This window comes from Rhea americana, unplaced genomic scaffold, assembly GCF_003343005.1.
Source record: "Rhea americana isolate MKP2758 unplaced genomic scaffold, rheAme1 scaffold_293, whole genome shotgun sequence".
Classification (NCBI taxonomy): Eukaryota; Metazoa; Chordata; class Aves; order Rheiformes; family Rheidae; genus Rhea; species Rhea americana.
In genome coordinates, this window is record NW_028186416.1 from 450,092 (window position 1) to 469,265 (window position 19,174).

The 19,174-nt window shown below is 47.3% G+C and overlaps 3 protein-coding genes across 7 annotated transcripts in view; 2 read left to right on the forward strand and 1 right to left on the reverse strand.

Moving 5' to 3' along the window:
- The window catches only part of MAD2L2 (mitotic arrest deficient 2 like 2), a 37,846-nt gene extending 33,483 nt beyond the window's left edge, over positions 1-4,363 (forward strand). For all 3 annotated transcript variants that reach the window (XM_085309199.1, XM_085309198.1, XM_085309200.1), the window contains 6 exons: positions 274-345; positions 1,228-1,328; positions 1,449-1,543; positions 1,652-1,725; positions 2,811-2,903; positions 3,194-4,363. In XM_085309199.1, coding sequence (XP_085165325.1) covers positions 274-345; positions 1,228-1,328; positions 1,449-1,543; positions 1,652-1,725; positions 2,811-2,903; positions 3,194-3,235 — 477 coding nt within the window. In that variant the 3' untranslated portion in view covers positions 3,236-4,363. The remainder of the gene's footprint in view (positions 1-273; positions 346-1,227; positions 1,329-1,448; positions 1,544-1,651; positions 1,726-2,810; positions 2,904-3,193) is intronic.
- Positions 4,148-10,451, reverse strand: LOC146593485 (F-box only protein 6-like). 2 transcript variants are annotated; one of them, XM_085309194.1, is made up of 6 exons: positions 10,435-10,451; positions 7,809-8,095; positions 7,074-7,200; positions 6,253-6,348; positions 5,793-5,928; positions 4,148-5,121 (listed from the first exon to the last, which is right to left on the reverse strand). In XM_085309194.1, exons 2-6 carry the CDS (start codon positions 8,065-8,067, stop codon positions 4,975-4,977), a joined length of 765 nt encoding a protein of 254 aa, XP_085165320.1. In that variant the 5' UTR covers positions 8,068-8,095; positions 10,435-10,451; the 3' UTR covers positions 4,148-4,974. The 2 variants fall into 2 exon arrangements, with proteins under 2 accessions (XP_085165320.1, XP_085165319.1); XM_085309193.1 differs by lacking the exon at positions 10,435-10,451 and adding an exon at positions 8,200-8,333.
- On the forward strand, positions 8,418-14,352 carry FBXO2 (F-box protein 2). Of its 2 annotated transcripts, XM_085309196.1 has the most exons (8): positions 8,418-8,716; positions 9,374-9,459; positions 9,541-9,607; positions 10,360-10,635; positions 11,598-11,724; positions 11,822-11,917; positions 12,197-12,332; positions 12,760-14,352. In XM_085309196.1, exons 4-8 carry the CDS (start codon positions 10,386-10,388, stop codon positions 12,892-12,894), a joined length of 744 nt encoding a protein of 247 aa, XP_085165322.1. In that variant the 5' UTR covers positions 8,418-8,716; positions 9,374-9,459; positions 9,541-9,607; positions 10,360-10,385; the 3' UTR covers positions 12,895-14,352. The 2 variants fall into 2 exon arrangements, with proteins under 2 accessions (XP_085165322.1, XP_085165323.1); XM_085309197.1 differs by lacking the exon at positions 9,541-9,607.
- Positions 14,353-19,174: the final 4,822 nt, after the last annotated feature.

The window sequence follows — 19,174 nt, forward strand, 5'->3', positions numbered from 1 at the left end:
TTCGGAGCTTCCAGGCTAGCAGGGGTATGGGGAATAATATAACTGCAAAGATCAGTGTACCAGTTCAGTTAATGAGCTGAATGAGGCTCAGCTGATTGACCCTTCCATGAAAGATTTACTGTTTGAATTGGGAACCTAGTTGTGAGAAATTCCATCTGAAGCACAAATCCAATGCCCTGCAACACACGAGCAGTTCTCTCTACAGCTTCCCATTCAGTACTGGCCTGATTCACATCAGGACACAGCACTAACTATTCACTGTATTTGCCGCAGATGTCCTGCCACCCGGAGCTGAATCGGTATATCCAGGACACACTGCACTGCGTGAAGCCTTTGCTCGAGAAGGTGAGACCATATAAAGGACCTGGACCGTGCAAGTGTCCTGAAAATAATTTGACAGAAAAAAGAAAACCAAATACTTTTTAATTTTTATTTACAAATTTACCATACACAAACCCAGTTTATAAAATTAGTGACAAAGACAAAACATAATATCCATAACTTTTCCTTGCAGTTAAGGCACTATACCTTACTGCTGAGTACTGGCATTTAGCTGTACCTGATGCATAGACATGAGGCTATACACCTATATATTTTCAATTATACTGTCCTACAAACCAACTTAAATGTATTCAAAACCAAAATGTTAAGTTTAAGGACCCGCTCAGGAGAGCAGTTTTGTTGTAAGCCAACAGGGCTACCTGTGAAAGCAAAGGTAGGTTTGAAATCTAGGTTTGGCGAGGGAAAGGCACAGCCGTACAGAACATTACATGATGTAGGATGCAAGCAGGGTTGGCACTCTGCTCCTTACAGACAATATAATACGTATTTAGGTAGAAATAGGAATTTATGCAGTGCAGTAGTACAGAGCTGTTCTATTTGGTGAATGGTCTAACCATATGTGAACCTAGCTCTCATCATCCATTCCCAAGTGATACAGTAAGATGACTGTTTACTTCTTTCTTCCAAAATACTATCTAGAGAACTGTAGTATTTACTACCATTTCTAGTCCTAGGACTTTGAGATAAACTAGCAGTTTAACATCTGCGGTGTTGCTTTGCTATTATATTTTTCTAATCAGTCAGTATAATCGTAACAGGGCGAAAGGTCTGGATAACTGCTAGTGCTGTGTCATCCTATTGTGGGAAGTACCTGAGGCACAGTGAGGGTGGAAAATTAGGGTTGTTTTAAGGGAGGGCTTTTTCTAACTGTATTTGTTCTTGCAGAATGATGTGGAAAAAGTTGTAGTTGTAATCCTGGATAAAGAGCACCACCCGGTGGAGAGATTTGTCTTTGAGATCACCCAGCCACCTCTTCTTTCCATTAGGTAAAGTGTCCTGGTTTGCCTGCCCGTGGCACCCACGGCTTGCTTCTGCAGCTATGTTCTGGAAGCAACTCCGAGTCACAGTACTTTGCTGCATGCACATAACAACTGTCTCCTCAACAGTTCAGAGTCCCTGCTGTCTCATGTGGAGCAGTTGCTCCGTGCCTTCATCCTGAAGATCAGTGTATGCGATGCTGTACTTGACAACAACCCCCCAGGTAAGCATGTTTGTGTGGCCCAAAGCGTGGCATCACTTAAGTATAGGTAGTGTCTGAATCCTCTCTACTGGTTGTCCCCTGAGCTGGCGCATGCCATTTCTCTTGCAGGTTGCACCTTCACAGTCCTAGTTCACACACGGGAGGCAGCCACACGGAACATGGAAAAGATCCAGGTGATAAAGGTGAGCATCTTTGGCTGCCTGATTGTATGCAAGAGCTGCAGAACAAAGAATGGAAGTTAAGGAATTCTGGAATTTCTAATTTAAGGGTGCTAGAACATTTTGAATATTAACTTCATACGATATGTTTCACAAGTGCCTTTTGAGTGTGTTAAAAAGGCCTATGCCAGCAAGGTTCCTGAGTGCCTTCGGACACTAGCCACAGGTCACAGACAATAGCTGCTTTGATGCCTCAACTAGATTGTATTGATACTTAGTGCATAATGCCAGCTCTGTCACCTTCAGTACCCTGAGCTATAGATACTTCAAATCTAAGTAAAACTGAGCCCTGATCCCATATCTACTGTATGTAGATGGATGATTCTTTAATATATATTTCCAGGGAAGGCTAAGATTTAAGTAACCAGTAGGTTTTGGTTGTACAAAACCATTTATCTTTCAAGAAATTGTGCATAGCTCTTTCTAAGACAAAGATTTTACCTAAGCATCCTTGCTTACAGACAAGGAAGCAGTCCCCACCATCCAAACAAAGTTATTTTGGGTATCTTAAGACCCAGGCAATAAAGCTAAGGAAATATAAAGTTGTTTCAGAAGGGAAGCCTGTTCTGTACTGCTTAGTAATGAAACTGATACCATAGTAAACAACTCTCTAAACTTGCAAGCCAGGACAGCTTTTGTTAAACAGGTAAATCCATGCCATGAGCATCTTGGAGTTGCAATTAAATGCTGATGTAATAAGTAGAGCATGCTGGCTCAGCACAGATAAAATTTTATTTACCCAAAGGTGACACCTCACTCCTTAGAAGTGAGTTAATATTTTAAATATGCTATAATTATGGTGCAGAAATCAATGCAGAGAACTGGGCGGCGCATAAGAACTGTAGCTTGAGCCTTAGGGCYGAGAACTGTACAAGGGTTTAAATTATGCTTTTAGGGGAGGCTCTTGAGTTACCTTCAACAACCATTTGTTTGTTTCTTCCCTCAGCCACTAGCTCATTTATTTAATGCTGACCTAGTGCTGAGAAAGATCATCTTGCAGTGTCAGCCAGCCTCTATGTTAATAAAGCACCTTGTGTTCCTTCCCCTAGGATTTCCCATGGATCCTTGCTGATGAACAAGATGTGCACATGCATGACCCACGGCTTATTCCACTGAAGACTATGACATCTGATATCTTAAAGGTGAGCAAAGCACTCGCCCAGGAGGTGGCCAAAACCATAGTAGCTTTAAGTTTTGTCTGTTCTGATGCCAGTTGTGCAGTTATCCATAGAATAACAGCTTAACAACACTGAGCAGAAGCTTAGGCTTGGCAGATGYTGTGTCAGTAATCTCAGGGCAAGACATTTCCTAATGAAATAGGAAGCCTGGTTATGGTGGAAGGTACAAATTCCTGTTCGGCCTACTGCAAACTTTTCTCCATTCACCTACCTGGATATGAAGCAGAAAATTGATGCTTGTTTCTCTCCTCCAGATGCAGCTGTACGTTGAAGAGAGAGCTCACAAAGGCACCTGACTTCAGCTCTTCATCACCTTCAAGCCTCATCAGATCTTCCAGTGGAATCAGATTCCTTACAGACTATACCTTGATAACAACAGTCTCATCAGCTGGCCTTCTGGGTGAATGTAGAGCAGCTGCTGCCTCTTTGTTTCAAGTGCGCTTACCACTTTATATAGAACTGACTTGGAATGTGGAGCCAGAGCCTGTTCCCATGTACACGTGTGTGAGAGTGAGTATAGGTTTTGTTACAGCGAGTCCCTGGGCACAGGGGGCAGGATAAAGCTGACTGCACCGTGCATCCAGTGCTTTGTACAAATCCGCTTCTAGCCTTAATTAGGTATCTCCATTGCACACTGATAGTGATACACAGGGATCTGTTGTGTGCTCTGCTAGAGCAGTGGACTCGCACCACAGGTGACTGAGGCCTTGCACAGTATCCACTGTGACTGTCCTAAGTAGTTTTCAATAAATATTAAATTTTATGCCAGTAGAACTAGGTTGAGTTCTATCCAAGCCAGTCTCTCCCTAGTGAGAAAGTAATTGCTCTTTTTATTTATACGGATCTTTTACCACTTTTCCATACCTTTTGTGGAAGGTGGCTGGGATCTGTCAGTTCTGTAGAAGACTATGTAACCAGTGTCTCCCCTTTCCTTAGGGGAACTTCCACCTAAGAGTGGGGTTAGCAAAGAGGAATTTGCCTGCCAGCCCAGCAAGGACACTTGCCAGACATCCTGGTCTTAACAGACCAGGCAAAGAAAACCACCGTCATCCTGTACCTATACAAGGAGGCAGAAGAGGGCTGTAGCATTGGTTCTGTGTATACAGGGGTGGAAGAAATAGTTTGTAGTTTTCAGCTGAGCTTATTCAGAAGATACTTATGATAGAAGATACTCCCTGCCTCCTCCAAGAAATAAGTGGGAGAACACATTTGTCATTTGCAGCTTTAAACTTTTATAGGGTGTTAGACTGTTTAGTACAAGCCAAGTGCTTTGGTAGTGCAAAGATAGCAAGGAAGAAGCCAAGCACAATCAAGTTCCAGCTTGTAAAAGGCACTTATGTTGTAAGGTACCCACCTGTGAGAGATTCCTTACCTCCTCTTTCCCTGTTTATTCAAATAAAGGTGGGCAGTATGTGGACAGGTAATACATGTATCATTTTGCTCAAGTATACTTAATTTGTTACAGCTTCAGTGAGCCATCAGCAAGACAACACTTACTAAAAAAAGCTTGACAGTTTCCTTGTACTATCAAAGAGATCTGATGTGAAAGACATGTTTATACACAGAGTTAAACTGAAACAGGAAAATACTATACAAAACAAGTATCTCCATAGCAGAGCCCTTAAAAACAGGGTCATAATCTGAACTGAAATATTCTAGCATTAGCCTTCATAAATTCTATAGACAAACCAGAAGAGGTTTCCATTTCTTAAGACTTACGTCTTTGTGCTACAGCCCAACACTGTTACCACAAAAGATAGATGTCATATTTAATTGTCCTAGGCTTTGCCCTATGGAAGGAAGCTAGCAATTGCACTAACATCTGTGGTGCAGGAGGAAGAAAGATGAAGACAGAAGTCCTTCCAAAGGGCTGGACTTGCAGATGTTCTGCCGTGAACAAGGAGAGCTAGCTGCTTGCATTCCAGGTCAACTGGGCAAGACAAAATTTGTACTCTGGGCGAGTGTCCTGGCTTTAAGTGCACCTGAGACCACCTGTTGCAATCCTGAGGTAAAAAAGAACATTTATATTGTGTCTTCATAATAATGTCCAGGGCCCAATGGTGATGCTGCTGTTTGTCACTCTGATCCCATACCATCCTGCCCAGAACTGGGTGTCTTGGCCTCCATGTTGAAACCAGATGTAGCGAACTCCAGCTGGGTAATTGTGGAAGGTGTGAGAAATCTGAGGGGGGAGGAAGAAAAAAAGAAATCCTTTATCCTGCCAAAGTAACCCAGAACTGACCTTGAAGCTAGGACAACTACAGTAAGAGAGCCCTTTTCTCCAGAAAAATTAAATTCCAACATACACTTTAATGAAAGTGCATATCATACCCTTTTAAGGGAAAGACACACCTGTATTTTGTTGTCCTCTGTCCCAAAATCCCCTCCAAGAGGACATAAGAATCAAGCTTAGTGTTACATATTCATCATAAACAATTTAATGGGGAACCTACAGCCATTTAAACTAGTGTAACAGTGTAGGAAATGAGCATCTACAATGCTTTTTAAAATGAAGCCCATGCAATAGTTTAAAAACAAAGCTTTTTGGTCCAGTTAAAAAAAAATACACTGCTGTAACTTATTTAGACAAAACCTAAATAAAGACAGGAACACTTAAAAAGGCTAAGTTAAAACAACACAGAAGCACAGTAGAATGCTTTAAAAACACCCCGGCACCTACAAACCCAGCCTACCTCTTCCATGGCACCACTGCTTTTTTCAGTGTTGTCAACAACTGATTTACATTTCCTCTTAATTTAATGGAAACAAAAGAGCAGAGAGAACAGGTCTACTTGGAACTGTCAGCCAGGCTTGCAAGATTAAGTGTCAAAATACTGATGTAAAGATGCTCACCTCTGCCCACATTGCATCGCTCCACTGCTCGATAACCACCGGCTCAGGGTGGAACTCCTCAAGGACGATATAATCTTCAGAAAGCAGCCTCACAGTGATTTCGTAACGGCAGCCACAGTCAAATCTGGCAGCATACCTGGAGAGGTAAAGAGGAATCAAGCACAGGGTGGTGTACACGCAGCCTCCAGTTGTCTTTGGCATTCAGAAACAGTCTCCAAGGGAACGCTATGCAGAGGGAAAGGAATGTCATTCCTATACCTATGGAAGAAACTCTAGAACTTCCAACTATTTTGTCCTTCACAGAATTATCACCTCCTCCAGCCCACTGAATAAACCTTGCTCAAGTCCCAAACAATGAAGATTTTTTTTTTTTTTTTTTAAACAGTGTGAAAAGCCTCAAGCGTCCCCACTTCTATCTAGATCGTAATGCCAGAAATTCTGGTTTTCAACACAGGCTTACCAATCCTGGACTACAATTTCAGGCCTTTTCTCATCCATCAGTTCATTCCAGTATCCTTCATTCTTCAGGGTAATGAGTTGAGACTTGAAGCACGGCCTACAACACAAAGTAGTATTTGAAACTTCACAAACCACATCTCTTATCCCTCTACACCTTCCCTCCAACAGCTTTGCTCTCATAAAGAGCCCATCCAGATCTAGATGGCCACATCTGACAAGGCTGACATGGGCAAGGCATGGCTGTTTCTGCAGCCAAAAGCTAACCAATTTGCTTCCTCATGTGCTTTACTCCCATATAAAAGGAAGAATTACCTACAAGCTGGATTAACAAGGGTTTCCCCTACTTATATAGCATATATAGGTAACAGGAAACAGCTATATAAGGGATGCAAAAGTAGTTAAACCTCTTCTGTAGACAGCTTTGTCATGTTAACAACTTGCACTAAAACACGTAGCATTATTGCACATTACAGAATTCTGTCCTTGTCAGGTAACTGCATCTAATTAATTTGCCAAACCTTTCTACAAACCTTAACCTTTGCCCATTACCTTGGAAGAAGAGGAGGGATCCCATATTCACCACTATAAGAAGTTACAGAATATTCTTGCTAGAGACAGGGATTTAGCACATGGTGCTGTTAACTCCCTCAGCAGTTACCTGTCTATTCAGAGTAACTAGTCTAAAAGGTTAATTAAGCTTCTTCCTTTTCCATATGTGGGCTAAGGATCATTGAGGGCCTTCTGACCCTAGTGCATTTACAGATAGAGAGGAAGAAGCAGGTTTCCTCCTCCAGCTCCAGATCACGTGAATCCAGTTCTTACCCAAATGAAGTGACAAAATACTTGTGTACTTTTGGATCTGGCATCTCTCTCCCAAGAGGTCCAGGCAGCTCCTCAATCTTCCATTTATCTCCCTCATTATAATCAAGTTTCCAGTGCTGAAAATCCTCTACAAAATAGGGATACCATACAAATTGTTAGGACTCCATTTCAGTTTTCCACAGCATCTCTGCTTTCATTAAAAAGTCAACAATAAAAGACAACTAGGAATCCACACTGAATAATTTTGACATAGCTTAGGCTTCTCTCAGTTAATTGCCATTACTTCTAACATGCCTGTCAGCAACCAGGACAATTAGCAGCAGCTTTTTAACCACATCAAAAACTCAAAGCCAGTAATGAAGCAGAATTACTGCAGTGAGATTAGTTTTAGCAGAAAAAAAAAATTCCCAGCTGCTGAAATATTTAGTCCCAATAGCTAATAGTTTTGTTTTATCATTTCTACCTGTAGCGCAAATGAATATTCACTATTCATAGTACCTTAACAACTCCAGGGATTGTTCTTGTCTCAGCCATATACACATATTTACCAATACTTATTTAACCCAAGACGGCTTTCCCTGCAGATCCTTGTGGATCTGCCCTCCTGAGCTCCATCAGTAGCTGAACAGTCCTATAGCATCAACARTACTTGAGAAATGCTACAGTTCTTGCAGGACACTGAGTTTCCTAGCAGTCAGAAAAAGTCAAATCCTCTAATTAATAATAAAAACAAACCTTCAGCACAGGAATTTTTTATCAAGTTCCTCTTCATGTTGCAGAGCATATAGAATATCTTCCAGTCAGGGATGCTTCTGTCCAAATTCTGAGTGTGAAACCCCTCCCGCTGGCACTTCCGCTTCCATAGGGTGGTTAGATCCACCACATATCGCCACTGGGTACAGACGAGTCTGCAGGTACAGATCAGATCCCGGGCTGGGAGCATGGAAAACAACTCCACCAGGACATCTTCTGGAAGGTCAGAAATGGTTGTCATCACGGACCAATAGCTTCAGTAACTAGGGCTGTAAATACATGGGATAGAGAATTTCCAGAGACCTGCAGTACAGAGGTTAAAAAAAAATGTGTATTTTGACTAGCTGTTAACAAAAACAATCAAGAAACACACCACAGGCTGGAGGGTTGAGCTCAGAGGCCCGAGCAGGACAGCTGTGCAGCAGGCCGCGGCCCGGCTGAGCACCGGGCCGGGGCAGCCCACGCTCCCCCGGCCAGCACCCCCGGCCCCGCCGCCCCGCCTGGACTGCGCCTGCCCGCGGCCCCGGACGCGGATGTCGGGCTGCGCCGCCCCCGGCAGCGGGCAGAGCGCGGGGCGGGGAGTCCGGCAGGAGGTGGGGCCGCCCCAGCCACCGCCCCGCCCGGCCCGGCCGCCGGCGGGGGTCCGCCCGCCCGCGCCCCCTCCCACAGCTCCTGCGGGGAGGAAAGGGGGCACCGGCAGCACCGTGCAGCCCCCCTGCCGGCGGCGCCCGGGCAGCGCCAGGCCACCCGCGCAGGCCGCCGCGCCGTGGCGGTGCTGGGGAGGAGCCGATGGGCGGAGGCGGGGGCGGGACGCTGCCCTTCTTATGCGGGCCCCCGGCCGGCTGCCCGCCCGCGACGGACCCGCGGCCGCCCGCGGAGCAGCGCCCAAGGTAGGAGCTCTCGGCAGGAGCTGCGGGCTGCCCGGTGGGAGGGGCGCTGCGCTGCGCTGCGGGAACGCTGCTGCGCCGCCCTCGCGCAGCAGGCTCGGGGAGAGGGGCAGGAAAGGGGCAGGTAGGCAGCCAGCACGTCCCCYGACCGCTGCAAGAGAACAGCTACCCCAGAGGGTCCTGCTGAGGGCAGACTAACGTTAAGGTACCGCGAAGAGGAGCGGGAAAAGAAGGCCAGACAGGGAGGCCTTCACCCTTGCAGGACCTGTGGGAAGTCCTCGCTAAGCGAGGAGAGAGGTGATGCTCTGTCACCAGGCAGGGCCTCGTGAAGCTCCTGCAGGAGATGAGTTAGCACAGTGCTTCTGTGACATTCTTACCCCTCGGGGCTGTGGCAGGGGTTTAGAGTGGGGGCATGCTAGCTGGAAAATCCCTAATAAAATGCCCTAATAAAAACTAGGRTATTTTAAATGACCATTCCCCTCTGTCTGCATTGTGGATAGAGGACACGATAGCTCTGCATCTGGAGCATTTAAGGTTTAGGATGCTGTTACTTCAATGACTCCCTATTTCTTTCCTCCCTTGCTAGGTTTAGCACAGCAGTATTTCTTCAAGTAGCAGTTCAGAGATATTTCACCCGCTTTGTTCCTAACGCTGTCCTAGGCTTACAGTAATTCACCCTGAGGAGCCTGGCTGCGCCTGTGCAACGGACTGCAGCTGCCGCTTCCCAGCGCCAGGACTCAGCTGAGGTAAAAGCCGTGTCATGGTGCATCCCACACTGATGATTTGGGGCTCTGAATCTGCACACTCATCTTTGCCTATTCCTGCAGCACCCRGCCCTGAGACTTGGGGCAGCAGAGAGCCTTCGGGAGTCAGAGTGCAGAATTAGCCCATGAGGTAAAGCACACGTTTCCAGCTTCACTGGTACAGTTACAAGGCCCTGGGAAAAGGAGGATTAGGGGATCTAAAYTGAGTTCTTTTCAGGTATAACCCATGCGCAGACCTAAGGCTCATGACAAAGGAGATTAAGTGCTGGCCTCTGGAGGCAGGGGGCTTTCCAGCATAGATCCAAACTCTGCAAACAGGATTTGCAGGATACCCATCACTGATATTTGGGTACTGATCTGCAGCATTTGTTATCAATTATGATCTTACAAAGGCAGAACAAGCACCCAGATGTCTGCAGCATTCCCTCTGCAAGTGAAGCCATTACTGCAACTAGGAGCCTGATTTCCGCAGAGGCAGATTTCCAGAAGGACCAATTCCAACCAGCTTTGAAGCTGCACAAAATGCCAGCATTTTTAAGGTTCATCCCAGACTCTTACCTGAGAAACTGCCAAGCTGTCCACAGTTGCTTACATTTTGTGGATGTATTTAACAAAGGGCTTCGCTTATGTCATGAAACACTAACGATCTACTCTCATGCTTCAGGGTGTTAAATCAGCAAGGGTCAGGAGGCCTCGAGGYTGGGAAGCAATCCACATGCTCTGAAATCATGCTGCACCTACCTTTCAGACGAACCTGTTCATTTTCCCTTTCTCTAATCCATCAGTGTTTGACATCACTGGGGGTGGGAGACCCCAAATCTGATGGGCCACTGGTCTGTTCCTGTGTCACTAGTCCTGTCCTTTCCCTGCTTTTTTTCTCAGAAAGCTCCATCCAACTTGGCCCAAAGATGGAGTCCCTCCCTGAGGCAGTCCTGATCAGGATCCTGGCTTCCATACCTGCAGTGGACTTGGTGCTGGTGTGCCGCCTGGTCTGCTGCCAGTGGAAGAACCTGGTGGATGGAGCTGCTCTTTGGATCCTCAAGTGCCAGCAGGAAGGCCTCACTGGAGCAGAGTCACAGGATAATGCAGAGAATTGGCAAAACTTCTACTTCCTGAGCAAGAAAAAGAGGAATCTCATCAAGAACCCCTGTGGTGAAGGTGAGACATGAGCATAACAAGCCCCAAAACACTGCAGAGAAGGCCACTCACTGAAGATTGGGCATCTCCAGGTTTTTTTTAAAAGATCTTAGTTGGCATCAGGTTGCAATGTTTTCTTCTGGCCCAAGAATCACTTAATGGACAGGAAGGCATCCTAGCAAATCAGCCTTTGCAAGGGGCTTCTACTTGAGATCAGCTTTATATAAGCCCTTCTTGGGATCCGAGTTAAGTTTGAGACAGGAAAAAAGTCATTCTTTGCAGAGCCTTTATCCAAGGCAGCAGCAGTTGACATCGGGGTTTCCAAGTTATTTGTTGCCAAACCATTACAGGAAAGATGAAGCTCTCCCCTGCCCAGGGGCTATTCTGGCCTTAGCTCACCAGGTACCTAAAGCCTCCCTTCCCTGCAGCAGCTCAGGCAAATCTTGTTTGTGCCTCCTTACTGCAATCTGCCTTACTGAGCTGGGCACAAAACCCTTTAGCCATTAATTTAATAATCTATTTGCTTTGGTAAATCTGCAGGACGTCTAGCTATAAGCAGCAGTAACCAAGCCTCATAACCTAAGCAGCAATAAACGAGTTTCCTTTTTCACATATCAGCAGACAAAAGCAGCATCACCATAACTTCTCCATTGTGTTTACAGGCAATTCTTCTGCAAGCTTTTTCAACATCCAAGTTTCCTCTGGCTAAGGCCAGAAAAACCCAATGTTTATGRGCACATTGCTTCTAGAAATGCCACTTGCAATTTAGGTATGTATTACAAACCTTCTTCAGAGTTCCAAAGTGTCACATAAAGGAACAGCAAACAAAGAATTCAAAACAAATTCCAACTACTTGCTTACAAAAAAACCYCATACAATGTAACTTTCACAAGCAAGAGGAAGGTCCCACTGGGAGGCAGTGAGGTTCTCCAGGCCCACAGAGACTATGATGCAATAGCTTCTCTCTTTCCTGCCATTTGCAGAAGACTTACAGTACTGGGAAGAGGTAGAGAATGGAGGCGATGGCTGGAAAATTGAAGAGCTCCCTGGGGACTTTGGAAAAGAATTCCCTAGCGAAGAAGTCCATAAATACTTTGTTACATCCTATGAGTAAGGCTGCTTTCCTCTCTTATTCAGGGAAGGGGACAGTTTTGCTTCTTCTAGCCCCAGGAGGAGTTGTGCTACCAATTAATTTGTTGTGTTTCAGGTGGTGTCAAAAGTCTCAGGTCATTGATCTTCGGGCTGAGGGCTACTGGGAAGAGCTGATGGATACAACCCAGCCTAAAGTTGTGGTAAAGGACTGGTAAGTAGCAAGGATGAGAAGGGAGGGCATACACCTGCACTAGGCCTGAACACCCACTGCGTCCCTTGGTGTCATTCTACATGTAGGCAGGGATAGCCTTGTCTTAGGGGGATGGGTTGGGGGTAAGAAATGCTCCAGATCTGCACTTCTGCCAGTCTCATCAGGTTGCTGGTGCCTTGGCTTGAACCCACCCATTTCTGCATTCAGCAGGGCTCTTTCGTGCTGTGTCGCTTTACCAAATTCCCTTAGGCAAAACTGGCAGCTCGGGTCTCCCTGCAGGTACGCGGGACGCAGTGATGCCGGCTGCCTTTATAAGCTTGGTGTGAAGCTGCTCTCAGAGAACGAGGATGTGCTGGCCGAATACAAGAGTGAAACTATTGCCATCCCACAGGACAACGATGCTGAYTGGACTGAGGTGAGTTGCAGACAGGGGCTGGGTAGGGGACACCCGGCCTGCACAAGTCAGGAATGTTTGCAAGCAGATGGAAGCAGGTGTGTTTTCCTGCAGGCAGACGGAGAGCTCTCTGGCTTATGTTCTGCGCAGCCAGGGATTTTACAACTAAGCTACCTTACATAAGGTTTGAAAACTTGCTAAGTCACCACAACTTTGTGGGARTGGAAGGGAGATGCACAACTGGGAAAGGGCTCAAGTGGCCTTTGAAAAAAGTCACTGGGATCAAAGCTCCTCCCAGTAACTCCTTTCCCACTAACTGTCCTCATTGTCGCCAAGCCTGGTAGCTATGGCTGGAACAGGTGGGGATTGAAGGCTCTGCATGCTAGAGAAAGGTAAATTCAAGGTGTTTTGACACTCACCAATAACCATTTTCTCTGTCGCCTCAAAGATCTCCCACACCTTTTCCAACTATGGGCCTGGGGTCCGCTTTGTCCACTTTGAACATGGTGGGCAGGACACGGTGTTCTGGAAGGGATGGTATGGCGTACGTGTTACCAACAGCAGCGTGACAGTGGAGCCATAACCATGCTGAACTGGGTCCTGGATCCTGCTTGCTGGAACCAATCTCCCTCAGGGCATCCCACAGGCTTTGGATGATTTCTGCATGGTGCTGCTTCCCAGCTATAAAAGCGTATTACTTCTGTGTGTGAATGGGTGYGCCAAATGCTGGAGGTGACCAGTCTTTCCTCAAAGGGACTATGCAAAGAATGAAAGACTCATGAATGCACTACATGAGACTGGGCCTCACCATTTGCACTGATGTTCTGTCAGACCCAGGGTCACCTAGAAATCCTGCAGACTTTATCTCTCTTTGGGCTGGTAGCACCTCAGCCATTCAACCACCATCTCTAACATCCAGCCAGAGGTAGGCACTCCCTTGTCTGCTTCCTAGACTTGGGCACTATTAACTATGAGGAGACTTTAGGCTTATTTCTATAAGGAAAAACAGGAAAAAAGAAACATTGTCCTTGAGTCTCAGAACCAAACCAGGAAACCCAGAGCCCTGTACCTCTCCACCCTGACTGCTTCCATGACCTGTGGTAAGCATCTTAGCTTCTCCCATCTATTAACCATGGATGTCATTGCCTGTCTCGCATGACCTGTAGCTTGTCTGCCAAGTGCTCTTCTGGATTCCTGTTTTAGTATTTAGTGCAAAGCAACAAGGTTTGGACCCTTGTCTCTTACACCGCTCCCAACATTCATTTGTTAGGGAAGCTTAGGAACTGAAACCACTCTGCTGCCCTCCTCGGGGCTTCATTTGGCACTCTCAACAGAATGCAACTGAAAATAATACCCTGGAGAGAGACAAGGCCTTAGGGAAATAGATGAGCAGAAAATTGAGGAAATGGCCCAGGAACAAATGAAAGCAAACTCATCTACCCCTTCCTGGCCTCTGCATACTGCACACAAGCACCCTGGGTCAAATCCAGCATGGCTCTCTGCAGGCAGGAGATTGCTGCAACATTCTCCATACAAAAAGCTGCTGTTAAGCTCCACTTGGTCTTGGTTCCTCCTGCCTAGTAACAGTGTCTGCAAAAAGTACATGTCTGCCTTCGCTCCGTATGCTCACTGACGAGACAGCACACCATACCTACTCCCACTAGTGCCTCTTGATACTACTTAGGGCTGTGAGCCACCATGCTGAACAGACACCCAAGCTTCCCTGGGCCACGTCCATCCCCTCCATTCAGTCCTCTCAGGACAGCAGGGCGGATGTTGCCTAGAGATATGTGCTTCCATTTTCATCTGAACTGCCAAGGCAGAGCGCATACTTGAATGCCACTTTGCATCAAAGTACACCATTACAAATGCTATGCACTAGTATTACCTGTAGCCAGAAGTGAGAGCTGAGCTGGTCACTGCTTCATCAGGCTTTCCACAGGCTGCTGCACCTGGATGCCTCGGGCACACTGGCCTTCCAAACTACAGCCATGCAAAGCCAAAGTCCCGGTGAATATAATAAATGACACAGTTGTGTGGACCTTCCTTTGTGTGCTGAGTGTTTGTATCCTGTGCTTTCCCCTTGCAGTAGAGGCCAGTAGATCTTATCCAAAAAGTTCTCTCTTGCATGATACCATGAGCTTTCTGGAAAAAGGTACATGCTCTGCTCCCTTCCCAGCAGGCTGAACCTGTCAAGCATTTGATGGGCGGTGGATTTGCAAATCAACAGCAGGCAGATGCGCACTTAAGATTTACTGGAACTCATGCAAGGCATGGAAGGGGTCCAGGAAGACTCCTACACAGTCCAGCCCAGACAGACACCCTCCAGGTCATCTGTGACCATAGCTCTACTGTAGCCTTGGTTCTGACCCTGGAGAAACCAGAACCAGTTCAGAAGTTTAGCTCTTTCCTCTCCTGGCTATTATCTCTGCACACAGTCACACAGTGCAGCTTTATTCACCACAACCTTTAAGGCAGCTGAGTTGCTAGTTAACATTTGCTGCACTGCCAGAGTCCTGCCCCACAGGAGAGATGAAGCTCCAGTCTCTCCCGAAGGAATCAGTACAGCAAAGGGATCAATGCACCAGACTTTGATACAATTGTTAACCTGAACCTTTCCTAAGCCACTATCTCAGGATAAACCATCAGGATTAACCCTTCCAATCTGCTATAAACGTGCAGCAGGGCCATGGTCCTCCCTCCCCTAGGATTATCTAGGCGGAACTGCTGAACACAAACAATCTCCCCAGCATTTCCATTACACCCAAAGCAGCTGCTGGGAGCCGTCTGCCCCTACACACACCCTCCTGCCAGCAGGGCTAATGTTCAAACGAGCTGTTAGGGGGCATGCTGCCTCATGACCTTCCCTCTCATTTAAGAGGTGCTTTCCAGGACACTCGATGACTTGCAGCCTCGCTAATGAGAATAACTACCTCTACTCCAAGGAGCATCTGCAAAAGCTGCCCCTGATAAGGGATTCAGGCTGGCTGAATGCAGTATCCTGCATTGCATTCAGCCAGCAAGAGTGCCAGTGAAAGTGAGGAAAGTGGGTACCCAACTCCTTTCAGAAGTCCCCAAAAAATCTTGCTTGCTTTATCCGTTCTAGATATTCTGCTCCTAATGCCTCTTGTATTTTGATCCAACACCAGCAGCCAGAACACACTGAAATCTGCACTGTACACATACATCTCATTCCAAGACAAGGCCAACTCATCCCTCCATGACGGACCAAACGCAGGTGTCAATGCTGCAGACCAACCTGTTACAGCCTTCGCTGAAACAGACTATGCAACTTCATAGTGTTACAGAAAATCAGCGCAACTGTGATGGAAAGGTTTGTATGTATTAACACTTTCAGCCACTGAAGGCCACTCACGCAGCTTCAATAACCAACAGGGGTTCTCTCTGCTTTCTACAGTGCCAACACCGGTAAGTGCCTGTGACACTATGCAGTAGTTTGTGGGAAGACTATGACCAACCCAGCCATGTACATGCTGTACAGAGGAAGATGTTTGTACTCAAGTAATTTTAAGAGATTCTCAGCCAAACTAGAAGTGTTGAGAAATCTGCATGCTAAATATAAAAACCTATTGTTGCTGGAACACTTAGGCTGAAAACACAGAAGGGTCTTAGCCCTGGAGGTGGCAAAGGCTCACCTTTCCTTTGGACAGCAGACYCACAGTGCAGCACAGCCATCCCACAACCACGTTTTACTTAGCAGCAAGCTACCCAGAATAAACAAACAAACAAAAAGAACAAAACAACTGGATGACTGGAACTACGAGGGAGTTTAAGACAGAATTACTTGCATTTGCCCAAGACACTGGCATGAGTACACCTCTCACCCCAGCAAGAAGGGCTCTCTAATGCTCAGAGGCACTTAAGAGAAAGATCCTAGATGCAGCACACTGCACAGCCCTCTCCTGCTCTCGGCAGTGGCATCTGACATCCCAAGTAGCCAACTGCAGCTCAGTGGCTGCAGCCACATGAGGTCCTCGCTGTAATTTTCCTTTCTACAAAGCCCACCACCGCAGCCAGTCCTGGCTAAAAATGCCATTATACTCAACAGTTTTTTTTTCCATAATAGCTTCTACAGTAGGTCTCTTGCAGAGGAAGAAAACAGAGCAAGATGGGCCCTGGCAAGGAAGCACTAACATACATCTCTTGTCAGGTCTAATTGAATTTTCTCCATGAAGCATCTATTATGACCCACCTGGGRGGTTTGTGGACAGATGGAAGAGTTTGCTCCCCCACCAGGCATTCAAGACATGGGGGATGGCAGGGAGGGCAGGTGGTTTGAAATCAATCTGGCAGTTCCCTCTTGCTTGCAGCCCAGCTGTTCTAGCTGGTTATAAAAGGAAGAATAACTTAGGAGATTAGTTCCCATTAAATCAAACAGCTTGTGGAGGCTGGGAATAGCATGTCCCGAAAGCCAGGATAGCAGGGCATCAGCCACATCTGCAGAAATGAGCACGGTCCCAAAGCCAGACGGAAAGCTGACGGACCATCCCTGCATGTGGGCCGAGGCCTGCCATGAGCTCCTCCAAGCAACTAGCAAGCACTGGGCTAGCGAACAAGCATCCCCTGAGCTCACACCTCGCTTCGCAGTCCAGACGTGTTTCCACATCACACAGGCATCTCAGGAAACAGTAAAGCTCATGAGTGAGCACACAGCCTCGGGACTGAGCTGACCTGGTTCCTTCTTCTTCCAGTTGGTTTCTCCTGCTGTCCTTTGGGCAGGGGCTGCTCCATCCTTCTCAGTTTCCCTACCTGTTAAAAAGAAAGGAGGGAGGGCCCTCTAATGATGCTCTCCCACTGGGCAGATGATTCAGAATTGCAAAGGAAATAGCCATGAGTTCAACTGGGAAAAGTCTCAYGGAAGCTGGAAAAACTTCTGCCCAAGACAACTGTATGGAAGAGCCAAACTCCTTTCTACATAGCAGCCTGCATCTCAAGCAAGTGCCCATGCAGCTGCACAGGGACCAGAGCTGTGTGGAGGAGAGGCACAGTGAAGACTGCTGAGTGAGAGAGAAATGTCAGGGGAACAGAAAGCCAGATACAACCAAGCAAGCCCACAAGCTTGCTTCTGGTTTTAGGATCAGCTTCCCCCATTTTTGGGGAAAAATGCTTTATACGTCTCATACAGAGGACTACAGCAAAGGTACCAGACTGTCTTTGCCTTCTCCTCCAGCAGCTTTGGGCTTCAGCTAGCTGACAGGGTCAAAGGGGTAATACTCTGAAGCAGCCCTGTCTGCAGTCCTCGCAGGGTCAGCACCAGAGGCCTTGAGGCCATCAGCTCCACTGTCTCCCAAGAGAGGACACTTGGCCCTCACCCGCCAAAACCTCTAGGCTCTCTGCCAGCTCCACAGGCTGGGCATCCGCCTGGCACCCCGCTCTGCAGCATGGCAGGTGCTCGGAGCCACAGTGACAGCAGAGGGCACTCTGGCTGCAGGCAGCGAGCCTGGAGAGCAACACGGGCCTCGTGCCTTTCTAGCTCCTGCTTTRGGAGTTCATGCTGAGAAATACCCGGAATAATTGCAAGTGTTCCACATTAAATGCTATACATGGGGGCTGGTTTCTAATCACTAGACCTTGTCTCCTCTGGCTGCAGCTTAGGCTCAAGTCAGTGCTTTCTCTTCTTGTCCTGTCTAGATCCCTACTGTYGGGGTTTCCAGAGCATCTCTTGCCAAACAGATCCTAACACTTCTCCCTGCCATCCAAGGCACCGTGTGCTTTCTGGGAGCACATGTGCCTCTGGTGCAAGAGAGGCTTTCACTGCACAGATCATCTTAGATACAGGTACTCTAACTGTAATGCACTAATTTGAGAGCAGTGAAAGCTTTCTTGAACACAGATAAAGACCTGCCTTTCATATTCAACTGAAAGCAGCACAACTCCCCTGACCCTGTCTTAGGGCATTTACTCAGGAAGAGCATCACTCAGATCAGTAACATGCCTTTCCCCCACCTTGATGCAGCCCAGGAGAATCCGCAGAATCCTGCCCAGAACAGTAGGCCTGCTTGCATCCCTCTCTACACCGCACCCAGGGACACAGCCGCTTTGCCACCTTCCTTGCATGCAAAGTTCAACAGCCCTCCCCAGCAAGGCAAGATTCCCAGCTATATTACATGTGTCCTTGGCTAACCTCCCTTGCAGGCACTTAGGAACACTCATCTGGAGCTGCTGCCTGTGCAGACCCATTAACTACAGCACGGTCAGGGTCCTCAGAAATGCAAAGCAGCCACAAGAGCGCTTAGTCAACTGACAGATAGTTGGGGAACACATTAACTGCAACAGGAACAGCAGCTCTGCACTACCAGGAGAGGAGCAAGCCTGAGCAAGGACACACCTGCTGTTAAACCTGCTGCAGGTGTAGGCACTGTGTGAGGAGACCAACAGAAGGCAACCACTGCTCTCAGCTAACTGCCTGGAGGTGACTGGGTGGAAGCCTGATCGTACACAGCTGTGTGTACTGCAGTGGGGAAACCCACAGGCACATGCCCATGCCCACAGCCATGCAGAACGTTCCAGAAACTGCCAGTTTGGCCCTCCCATGCTGCTGAGGCCAGGATGACTTCAGACTGTGACCACCACAAGCAACTGCAGCAGCCTCTCACCTCTTCAGTCTTACCTGCATCAGACMACACCTGCCTCTTTCCAGTACTGCCACAGACCCTGCAACATTTTCTTTTGGTTTCCTATAGCTTCCTTCCAGATCTGTGCCCTGCGTTTCTTCTGCCTCAGAGATGAGAGCCCACAGCACAGAGAAATGGATTACTTTTCCACAGAACATGRAAAATCTTCTCCAAGGATGGGCAGGAGATGGGGGATGAGGAAGAATATCAGAGCCCTGCTACTTGCAG

Coding starts and splice junctions, on each gene's coding strand:
- LOC146593485 (XM_085309194.1), bottom strand. CDS start 8,067: ATGACAACCATTTCTGACCTTCCAGAAGATGTCCTGGTGGAGTTGTTT. Junction 6,349..7,073: donor TATTTTGTCACTTCATTTGG/GTAAGAACTGGA, acceptor TTTGTGTTGTAG/GCCGTGCTTCAAGTCTCAAC. Junction 5,122..5,792: donor GCGATGCAATGTGGGCAGAG/GTGAGCATCTTT, acceptor CTCCCCCCTCAG/ATTTCTCACACCTTCCACAA.